Here is a 12264-nt window from a genome sequence, read left to right as displayed (position 1 = left end):
TTTTTGTGCCGTTATTTGGTCAGACATCAGAGACTAAATTAAACACGCTTTGTACGTCCAACAATAGGTAACTGAGTCTTCTTTCAATGAATAGCATGAAAAGTGACAGACAAAAATATACGTGCTATGAATTTGTAATTAAGACTCGATCGCAAGGCTTCTCAGTAATATCATAAGTGTGAACGATGTTAAAATTAATTTAGTTTTCAAATGATTTTTGTGTACCAATATTTAAGCTTAGAACTTTATAGAAGTAATTTCTTCAGAACAGGTGTGTTGGAAATTATCGAATTTCAGATTCGACCCTTCATTGATTTAAAAACAGGCTTCAGATACTGTCGACGGATCAATTTATAATGGCTACAAAATTGATAATATAGTTTCATGAATATTTCGAAGGCTTACTGTGAAAATAGTCCATGACCCGGAAAACGCCCTGGTTGCTCTTGCCTTTCGAACAAAGTTTAACGATGGGAACATACACAATGGGGATTACCAATCCAACCGGGGAACCAACCACATTACATGCACGTTTTTTTCGGGTGGACTCCTTTGGGAAAAGAGCTCTGCTGATTTGAGCTCTGGGTAATTCATGGATTTATTGCTCGACCCAAGATTTGCGCAAAGGAATAGCATTGATAGGAAGTAGGCGGAGCTTTCCATTTGTTTGCTGACCGATATGTCATTGTTTTGATTTGCATAATTGATTGACTGCAACTATGGTCGCGACGTGTTGCTAAGCTCGGCTCGTAACTCTGAATTGGGGCTGAACGTCTATTGATTTCTTTTCACCTGGCTTCTGCTTAATTATTCATATAGGTGAGTTTTTACCGATTATTTACTTTTGTGGAATATTGAATAGGGATTTTGCCAGGGAGACGAGGGGCACGGGAAGCTCAGAAAGACAGTAACCCGCATTTACGGGTCAACTCGTTGGGTAGAAACACAAACATGGCCATGTTTGGGAGTCTCACGTAAGTTTTCAAGTCCTGGTTTCTAAAATTCCTCGCACCTGATAGGTTTCATACTTGACATGGCGTTTGCATGATATTTTACGGTTTATTTGAGATGAAAACATAATGGGTTGGTCTACAAGTGATTGGTTAAGACTATTGCAATATCAGTTGTCGTGCGCTGTCAGCCATCAAACTTTTCAAAGATGGCGCGCGTCGTGCACTTCTAAAGACGAAGTTCTGTCAGTGTCACTACTTACACATTATTCGCTATGGAGAAACCGTGAGTTCTGATTTCTATTACATTGCTTCTGGTATAATTTGCCATCGTTGCAAATTAAGGACGTTAGATCATTTGATTTGGTCACCTTGTCTGGGGTATTGAATCGCCCGAGGCCGCGAGGCTTCCGATTATACATATATAACGCTGAAACGTATGCCTATTCAATCACAAGACGTCGTCGCTGATGCTGTATTGAAACATGTCGCCGCGACGAAGGGTGGTTTCTAGTGAAGAGTTTGTGTTATGCTTAATGTACTAAAGAACGCTGTCAAGTTACCGTCCCAGTGTAATTTTTTCGTTGTACTTGTTTTTGTAATTTTATGGTAGGAGAATAACTAACGTGTTTATATATTTATTAACATTGATTTTTAATTTTTTTTAATTACATGAGTAAATACTTTATTATTGATGTCCACAAGCACAAGAAAGGTGCGAAAACGAATCCCTTTTCACTCGAATCTTGATTCGACGAGCGAGGCGTACGTACATGTATAGTCGTTGCTTAGAATCCAGTGCTTGCAAATCTTTTTAATCAGCTACAAGTTTTATTGCAGATTAGCAAAGACTTACAGATTAAAGTTTGTCAGCTGTGCTTTGTTGCCCCTTCAACCAAGCTGTGAATTAAATTTTCTTATTTACTTTCGAATCTATATAACGTACATACCAAATTTTTATATTGCTAGAAGGAAATTAGCTTTTTTTTAGAGTAGAAATTACATTCAAGTGTGTAATTGGTAGCAGAGTGTATAAACATTGATATTTACAAAAATATCAAACACTTGTGTTGATAAGAAGCTTGGTATTGATATTAGTAAAAAAAATTCAATTACAATGTGTTCGTCCAAGTCCCAAAATATCACAGGTGAAACCATTATTCAGTCACTCCAACATATTTTTGCTAATGATTGGCATTCATAGTAAGTAAACTAATGCAGGGAGGGGGGGCGACTTGCATAGAGCTTCAACTCCATACATTGATTAAAACTTTGTGGGGAACCTCTGGTATTGCGGTAAAAAAATGTTGAGAAGTTAGGTAGATTTTACCTACTTACTGCCGTTTAATTTAAAAAAATGTACAGTAAATATTTTAGCAAATAAACAAAATAGATTAAAAATGAAATAGTTTATTTGCTGTTTTTGCTTGTCAAATACATGTTCTCAAACAGACTTAGGATGTGGATGTTGTACAACTGCAGTCATCAAAAGGTGACAGACCAATCATTACCACCTATGTTTTTCACTTTTCAGTATTTTACAATCTGCTTTCAAATATTTTTTCAATGAAAATTCAGAATCATATTGAGCTCAACCTTTAAAAAAAACCTGTTTACGTGTTAAGGACAAATGAAAAAAAAAATGTTTTTCCAATGACCTGACCAACCCGAGTTTAAACTGCTGACCCTAAACGCTGTGACAATTTACTTCTATTTTCCTGTAGATTTTCTTGCCAAAGTATCTTTGGTTTCTTTTCTTTTTTTAAATCACAATCCAGAGAGAAACGATGCCATTTCTGTCAATAACAGCACAGTCTGCATATTGTGTTTGTCTACTTCTGAATCACAGAATTGTCTTCATTTACTTCTTTTACACCTCATTAACTATTATGGAAGTCTCATGACCAATGGATATCTTGTCTTTGGGTAATTACAAAAAAAAAATGTAAAAATAAACTAAAATCCCGACCTACAATGTACAGTTTGCAGTACCTACCCTATTTTCTGAAGTCATGTTATCAGAAACAAACATTTTTTTTTATTTTTGTCAAATGTAACTTTTTGCTGTAAGCCTTATGTTAAAGTTGATATGTTGTAGCTGAGTATGAACATTCTATTGTAGCAAACTTCTACTGCACTTTATATTAGTTAGTTTATTTACTGAATATTGCAGCATAATGAATATATATTTGAGACACCTGTTGGAGGGGCATCAAGCCCACTAAATCATTGATGCAAAGTTGGTGTATCTTATAGGGTCTTTGTTTATTGTCAACCTTATCTTAACCCCCTAACTTGGGTTCAGATTGTATGGATGTTCCACAAAACTTTGGTTGAAATGCATACATGTACTTTTAATTTTAAATTTTTGCAAAGTATGTTTTGTCCTAATTTGTATGTTGCTGTATTTTAATGAATCTATGTAAATTACATGTACAAGAAATTTAATTTTCATCAAATGAATGTAGATTTTATTCATTCAGCATATTTGTTTATGTGATTTTATTTCAGGGGAGTTGGGACTTCCACCGGAAGGACCTGGGCACCGGCCGAACAAGAAAAAGACGAATACGCCAAGGAGAAGGCCATCATGAATGAATTAGATGAAAACGGATGGAGTCACATCCATCATGCTGCCGCTAGGGGTTTTATCAAGTCCATTACACGTTTTGTCAGTGCCAGCGAAGATCAGCTGGAGTTTCCAACGGCAGACGACCGTCATATGACACCGTTACTTTTAGCGGTTGAAAGTGGAAACCTTGAGACCGTAAAATGTCTGGTTGATCTCTCTTCAGATTTACGATATGTAAATCATTACAATCAAGGCGTTATTGAGATTTGCTGTAGCCATCAATACGAAGATGTCATCCGATACTTTATTGATAAGGACGATAAAGATCTACCAGTGTGGAAATTAGTCCTGAAATATGTGTCATCCGATTCTGACGAAGAAGCTGAAGCTGGTGCTAAAATACTCTCAAAGTTGACCACACCAGTAGATGATAAGATCGCGGCATATTGGGAACCACTCGTAAGTAACGATGGTGTTCCAATACTCGTCAAAGTGATCAAGAGCACAATTTCAGATGTGACAAAAATTCATGTATTTCAAGTTCTTCTAAACATCATTGAGCCTCAGTTAGTCAAAGAGCAAGCCGTGAAAGCAGGTATCATTCCAGCAATTCTCAAAATCTTCAAGACCAACAACAAGGAGTTAATACTCGTGGCGGCCAAACTACTTTGTCAGATTGCAAAAGTCAGTGATTATGTTGATATGATGGTGAATAATTCAGCTATTCCAGCACTTGTGAAGTTGTGTCAAACCATGAATGATGCGGACATTTTAGTACAAGTTGTAACCACACTCGGATTGATAGCAGAAGGTAACTCTGATCACAAACCAGCGATTGGAAACACACACGGTTGTTTCAGTGCACTTGTGGGACTGTATGAAGATTGCACTTCCAAGTCTCTACTGTCAGCATTAACCACAGCAGTAGCTCAGATCGTGAAAAACGACGAGCAAAACCAGTCGGCATTTATCGATGAAGGAGGTGCTTCACCGATTATTATGTTGGCGGGTGTGAAAAACCGAGACCTTCAGATCTGTGCAATTGAAGCGATACACATGTTGGCACAAGACAATTCACACACTCAAAAGGCTATCCTGGAAGAAGGAGGCGTGATGCCACTAATGCAGCTGTTAAAACGCAGCAGAGCACCGAAAGTGCAAGTGAGTACTGCATGCGCTCTTTGGGCACTCGCGGGCGAGGAGTTAGAAGAACGCAGGACAATGGCTGGAATGATAGGCGTTAGCCTTCTGATAGAATTCCTCAGTGAACCGGAACATGATGTTCTCCACTACATTGGTGCCGAAGGACTTGGCGTTCTGGCCCAAGGTCCGCTAAACAAGCAAGATCTCATTGCACAGTCCAATGGTGTGCAACCTCTTGTACGATTATTACGGTCTCCAAAAGAACACATCGTGTTGAGTGCAATTCGAGCACTCAGACATTTATGCGTCAGCGTTGGATATGTTCCACATAAGATAAACCAAAATACACTGGCGAATTCGAGAGGTATTCGATATTTGATTCCCTTAATGATTTACTCCAAGAATGAACTCATTCAGGTGGAAGCAGCTCTCACTCTTGGATGTTCTTCACTAGGTAAGAAAACTACTTAAAACAATAGCCCCGTCTACACGGCACTAAAAATCCTACCTGAGGTAGGATTTTGAAGCGCGTGTAGACGCAAACGCGTCCTGAAACCGTCCTGAAACTGTCCTGACTTAGGACACCTTTGAGAGGTTTCCTGAAACCCTCCTGACTTCGTCCTCTGTACTGTCAGGACGGAAGGCGCGACATCTATGATGTAACCTTCCTATGTGTAGACACAAATCTATCCTACCTCAGGTAGGACTTGGAACTGCCTCAGGTAGGACGACCTACGTGTAGATGGGGCTAATGACTATTTTACCATTCAGTGTTCTCCACGAGGGGTTTTTGCAGGGTGCAGTGCCCTGGTATCAATGGCCAGTGCCCTGCTTTAATGTTTTGCGCCCTGCTTCAAATGTTTTGCGTCCTGGTATACATGTACACGTATACATGTAGTCCCCCACCTCCCGTATTGTTCCATGAACATTTGCATCTTTTGAACCTTAATAATTTGAAATAATTTTAGCTTTCCTGACAAATTTATAATTTATAGTACATCCCAAGTGATACTGACAAGATATAAGGCCTAAAAAAATCATTATTTGGTTCCGGTTACCTGACCCCACCTACATGTAGCTTTTCACTGCCAATACTAAACTTTTTTTTTGACGTATTCAAGAAAAAGATAATAAAATTGTGAAGTCTCACAAGAAATAGTGGATGCGGAAACAGCCATCAACTTAAAAAGACAAAATCAAACTGTTCTTCCAATCTGTAAAGGCTGTACATCTGATAGGAAGAAATAAACAACACAGAGACCATTTGGAAAATGATGGAAAACCTGAACTAGACACTCACACAGAAAAAAAATATAATAAAAATAAAATAAAAAATCTACTTACCCCACCTATTCTAAAATTGAGCGCAACCAGAACCGCACGATTTGTTTTACATTGTACTAGGCCTAAGCGAAAATTTGGTATTTACTTTCAAAAAATTTTGACTGTGTCACAGTCTGTGATTAGAAATTTCATTTGCTATGCTGTCATATTTGTATGTTTTACAACATGTATAATATCCAAACTTCTTAGGAGTCCTGGAAATATGGCAGTAAAAACCAGTGACTAGCAAAAATGAACATCTGGATCACCGTTTTAGTAATCTTCTCCATCAATAATTCATTAATTTTGTGTTTATATCTCAAGGCTATTCACTTGGGTTTCATATTAAAGGGAATCATAAACTTTATCAAATTTCATTCTCATTTTCATGATAATAACATTTGATATTATGGATAGAAAGAACAAGTGTTCGCGTGAAGTATTGCCAAAATATAGACACTACATAGTGTTTTGAAATAGTGTTGTGTACATGTATCTAGTGTCAGTTCACACAAAATAGTGTTATGTTTCAGTGGCCAGAACAGCAATATTGTGATATGCACCTGTTCTATTGAGTACGCTCATATAACAGTTTGCACACATAACATACATGTAGTACTAGTATTACACCGAGCTGTTGTAGTAGTGGCGCTTACATGTAGTTACTGTTACAAATGTAGCTATACATTGTACATGTCGCTAACTATAAACAGTGCGTACGTTAGCTGTTGTTATCAGTTTGTTTTTGCTGAAGTTTGATAACGAAACCCTATTAGTATTACATGTTTTATAGTAGCACAAGCCGAGTTTATACAAATGTAAAAATGTAAGGTTTTCACTTATGTGAAAAGTACTTCAATAAAACTGTTCTAGGATAATGTTAATGTCGATGCATGCCTTCTATGACGTTACAATTTGTGTTCAGGCATTCTTAGAACTGTTGATTGCATGCATAGTAGGACCTTCCTTTCCTTTTTTTTCCTACATGTATGTATAATAAATTACGTCATCGGATCGTTTATGAGTTATATCGTAATATCAGGTTTTGAGTTTATTCAAATTTGCAAGTGATGGCTTAGTATAGATCAGAAAGTAGAATACTATGGGTGCTTTAAGTTTTAGATAGAAAAAAACACATCCTAAAAACATGTACATGTAAACTCAGCTTGTGCCTATTCAAAAAGAGAAGGGGAAATCTGGTAAAATTGTCATGTTTTCCCATCAACCCAGTGAAACGATCAGGTTGATGAGGTCGATTCTTTATATGTACATGTACATGTATTGCTCTGATCAAAGACAGTTATTATCCAACATTTTTGCTTGATGACAAAACCCTATATTACATATTTAAAAGTTAAGGTGGAAATCTGTTAAAATTGTTGTGTTTTCCCATACCTCATATTACAATATTGTTAATTAAGGAACCCAGTGAAATGACCAAGTCAGGAAAATTCTTCATATACATGATGTATATACTTACACTGTACATGTACTGCTCTGATCAAAGACACTGTTATATCCAACTCACTGCATGTTGCCAAGGAATAAAGTGCATAGCAACAGTAACAGCACATTAGTATATTTGTAAGCACCAAACAATACCTACTTGAGATTGTTGGAACTATTAACTTTGTGATTGCTAGCTCTACAAAGCATATGAAAGGAATGTGTAATCAGTAGACAGTATGTATATTATATATATTTGAAGGAATGTATATACATGTAAAATGGATATCCCATCAAATGCTTCAGGATATCAAAAGGCAAAAAAGGAAAATGCAGTTCTTAGACATTTTTTATGTATAAAGGGCTTATTAATCCCAGTGTGTCGTCTAAACCAATTTGACGTGCTACTGACGCACACAGTTTCTAGTGACACACCAAAATTTGGTGTTCTCCTATCTCTTACTATGTGGTGAGTGTGTCCTCTAAGCCAATTTGAATTTGACATGCTACTGTACTGACACACACAATTTTCTAGTGACACACCAAAATTTGATCTTCTCCTACATGTACATGTATCTCTTACTATGTGGTGACTCACAAGAAATGCCAGTTTTTATCATTTTGACAGACACAGCAACAAAATTTGGCTATTACTGATCCTGGGTCAACACTGTTAGTGTTATCTTATCAGTGGAGCCATAAGGATTTACGTAGGATTATCTTTTTGTTTTAGGGCCGACTTTTTCTATACATGTACATGTACAATGTAGCTCTGTGCATAACTGATTTTCAGACCTAGATATTCCTAATAATCCAAAGCAGGCCTTTAAGATACAGTTTACTAATACATGTAGTTGTGTGTGTTCTGACCTGTACAAATTGACTAGTTCCTCGGCACAGTCCCTTGTGAACTAATATTCTATTCCAGGATGATAATATTCTATTCCAGGATGATCATAATACAAAATAATGACGTTATTAGGTATTTACATGTACGCACTACGATATTCAAAAAATACCGTCGTCAGTGATTGTTCCTGAAAATACTAAAGTTGGGGAAACAGAGGAAGATACTCGTTGATTTCAACGATGTGCTTTAATTCCTAAATCAGCAAATACATGTATAACCAAAACATAACCACCCATTGCACTCTTAGAAAACAGTTAACCCTACCTGAAAACTAATCTACAACACCATTGATCCGAAATGGATTTTCTAACACATTTCCAAAGAAATACGTAAACAAACAGACATACATGAAGGTCGAAAAGACAAAGAATTTCTTATCTTTTTGTTTTAAATGTTTATGAAATGTTTAGGGTCGGCAGCTTAAACTAGGATGTCAGATTATTTGAAACACACTTTTTTTTAAAATTTGGCCAAAGCATTTTAAAATTTATAGTACATGTATGTATGTCTAATGTATGGGAATGTGTGAATTTTACCAGGTGGTTTTTCTCCTTCGCACATTTCTAAGAAACTAGCAAAACACAAAGTCTGTTTGATCCTTAAGTAAACAACTTTTACACATCGATCACAGTAAACCAAATTTTGCTATAAGCCTGAAGTTCAATTCATATAATTTATAATAGTATCCAAGTGCCAACAAATGAGGCTAAAACATGTTTTGGTAGACACATTGTACATAGTGTATTTCCTAATTAGTGTTTCCACCATTGATAATTTTGTATTGAAGGAAATGTTGATACAAGGAAAAACTGACAATGTATTTGTGATAAGTTGTTTTCTTAATTATTATGTATCTGTATACTTCTAATTCTATAGCAAGTAAAAAATTTTGGAACAACAACTTGTTTGTGCTAAAGATTGGGGAACCTTGGTAACAGAAACTGGGGAGGTGTAAAAGTGGCATAAGTTTCCTTATATAATCTACTACATCCTGTATATTGTTGTATGGGAACCCTGGTAAAATTATTGAGGAACTCCTGCAAGACTTTAACTTCTTACCACGTTAACCAAATTGCCTGGTAGGGAACCCAGGTAAAATGACAGAGGAACTCAGGTAGATTTTATCTACTTGCCACCCTTAAAAACACAGCGGTAGGGAACCCTGGTAAAATGACTGGGGAACTCAGGTAGATTTTATCTACTTACCACCCTTAAAAACAAAGTGGTAGGGAACCCTGGTAAAATGACTGGGGAACTCAGGTAGATTTTATCTACTTACCACCCTTAAAAACAAAGTGGTAGGGAACCCTGGTAAAATGACTGGGGAACGCGGGTATAGTAACATGTACATATACAATGTAGATGTAAGTTTTCAGCTATATACAATGGAGCAGAAGAAGCCTCCATGAAGTCTTACTCCAATTTCACTGTGAAATCATGGATACTATTGAGAATTTAACAGGTTATTGTTGTTTTCTTGTTTACAAATTTTGATCATTGAATGCTTCTAGTTGTTTTCATCATTTTGTGCACACAAAATTAAAAAGGATAAATTTACAGTGCAGGTCACGAATCACTTTCAACTCGAGGTACTATCAGGTGCATGTTACATGTAGCTGTGTGCTAAGACCTGGCTGGCACTGACACTTCATCAACCTTTTGTAGAGGTTAATAACTGTATAGGCTGTACAAGCCCTATGTTAACACCAAGCATGGCCTGGGTGTTAACAACAGGCTGGCACCTGCACCAGGTTAAGAAATTAGGGGTTCTTGAACTGTAATGTATATATATACTGTATTTTGTCAAGAAGTAATCTTAAATCTCATGGTAGTATTGCAAGTACATTGTATGCTGTTGTTGTGACAACAACTGAGATGGAGAAAGTCTGCCAGACAGGGAAACCTCAATATACATGTACATTGGAAAGTATACAGTTGAACATGTAACAACAGTGACATGGAGAAATTCTATGAGAGAGTCAAACCTCAGAACATGAAACAGTGACACGGAGAAAGTCTATGAGACAGTCATACCTCAATTTATTCTATCAATCGCAAATTATCCCTGTGATAAGTATACTAACACTTTGTCCAACAGAAAAGTCCTGATGCTAACTAAGAAAATCAGAATTTTTACGAAGGTGCCATCAATCCCCCATGTACATGTAGCAAAGGTGAACTGCAGTAATAGCATGGGAAATTGCAGTATTAAATTACACAGAGGAATGTAAGTGTATGACTGTAATTGGTTCAGATGCTACTCAAAAGAGATTATGGAGACGAGGCAACATGAAACCAGAACAATACACATACAGTCTGTAATACCAAAGATATCATAAATTGTCATGATTTGTAATGTATGTTTTATGTTTCTCATTTTGTACAGCCGTAATGCAAAGTGTAGGGTCTAGTGCTTGGGGTCAGTTTTTTTTTTTGAAGGCTTTTGTGGCTACAGTACAAACATTATATGATAGCTCGTACATGATATGGTATTTATTTTGGAGTTTTGATTTATAAAACAATTTTATCATGGCTTCCTACTTGAAAAATCAGTGTTAAACATCATTGATTACAGTGTAAGTCTGTGTTTGTACATGTAACTCACTGTCAGTACAAAATGTACATGTACATGGAGCAAATAAGCTTAAAATATGTTTGTTGCCTGCACCTTCCGAAACAGCATGCATCAGTAACTGGAATTCAGGGTTAATGCCTTCACTATGTATGTTAACACCAGGCTTTGTTATATATAGGTAGATTAATTTTACTTTCATTATAGCAACCCCTAAACAAAAGCGCTGACTCAGCAATTGATCATGTGTACAATGGAGTTTAGATATGTATGAGTGGAGATTAACCCTTCCACCCTAAACGACAGTAAACGTCTGTACTCTAACACCAGTCTCCCTGCTACAGATACATTGTGTCTAATACAAGCATACATATATCTAACCCAGAGACTTGGCCATTTGACTCATTGATGTTAGTTTGTGACGGAATGTCCTACGAAATGACATACTGTTTAGATGGAATGTCCTACGGAATGACATACTACTTTGACGGAATGTCCTACGAAATGACACACTGGTTGGACGGAACATCCAGGGGAATGACATACTGGTTGGACAGAATGTCCTGGGGGGATGACATATCAAGCCCTGATCAAGCCAAATAGCCATAAGTCTCTGAGCTAGCATGTGATATAACTACAAAATGTAACTTACGTACAATAGTCCGTTTGTTAGTCAAAGTATATTAGATTCAAATCTCTTAGGCTTCTTACCAGAACTGGCGCCATCATATCCACTAAGAATGACCTGGACTGTCTAGTGATTTATGTTGTTATTCAAACCTCTATACATGTAAAAGTACCTGATTGTTTATAATCTTGACATCAATCTCTATCGCTCGTTGTTTTGACTCTGATTCGAATAACCTGTGCATCGTGTTACTATTAAATCGCAAAAAAAATATTCATGCTATTTACAGTTATTTCATATTCAAAATTGAAAGATAATGAGTTTCTTTTAGAAGTGCACTGCAGGTATGTCTACAATTTGTATGTAATAGTATAGGAAGTACAAAAAAAATGTAGGTAGTAAGGCATGATTTTGATGATACAATGGAAGGAATTTAGATAAATGAGCATTTTGGAACAACATGATGGGAAGGAAGATACTAGTATTTTATGTAAGACACTGCGCTTATCTCGTGTGTACTTTTAAATACGATAAAAATGGATCATATATGAGTATAAAGTTAGTCTCAGATTCAGAATCAGATTCACATTGGAGGACAATAATGAGAATAGTTTCAAATTGAGCCTCAGATTCAGCCTCATATACAGAATTTCACGATGACACCCACAGCAAGCTGTCGAACAAGAAATTATACCATAGGGACTACAGGAAATGTCACCC

At 36.6% G+C, this 12264-nt stretch overlaps 1 protein-coding gene across 2 annotated transcripts in view; it reads left to right on the top strand.

Moving 5' to 3' along the window:
- Positions 1-765: 765 nt before the first annotated feature.
- Positions 766-12264, top strand: part of LOC144437806 (ankyrin and armadillo repeat-containing protein-like) — a 46430-nt gene continuing 34931 nt past the window's right edge. The window contains exons 1-2 of one of the 2 annotated variants that reach the window (XM_078126833.1): positions 766-819; positions 3462-5119. In XM_078126833.1, coding sequence (XP_077982959.1) covers positions 3541-5119 — 1579 coding nt within the window. In that variant the 5' untranslated portion in view covers positions 766-819; positions 3462-3540. Of the gene's footprint in view, positions 820-884; positions 975-3461; positions 5120-12264 lie in introns of those variants that run through there. The other variant, XM_078126831.1, reaches the window with a different exon arrangement.

The sequence above is a fragment of the Glandiceps talaboti genome, chromosome 7, assembly GCF_964340395.1.
Source record: "Glandiceps talaboti chromosome 7, keGlaTala1.1, whole genome shotgun sequence".
In the NCBI taxonomy this organism is placed as follows: Eukaryota; Metazoa; Hemichordata; class Enteropneusta; family Spengelidae; genus Glandiceps; species Glandiceps talaboti.
Note: the sequence above shows the minus strand (reverse complement) of the source record. Positions and strands in the feature narration are given on the sequence as shown.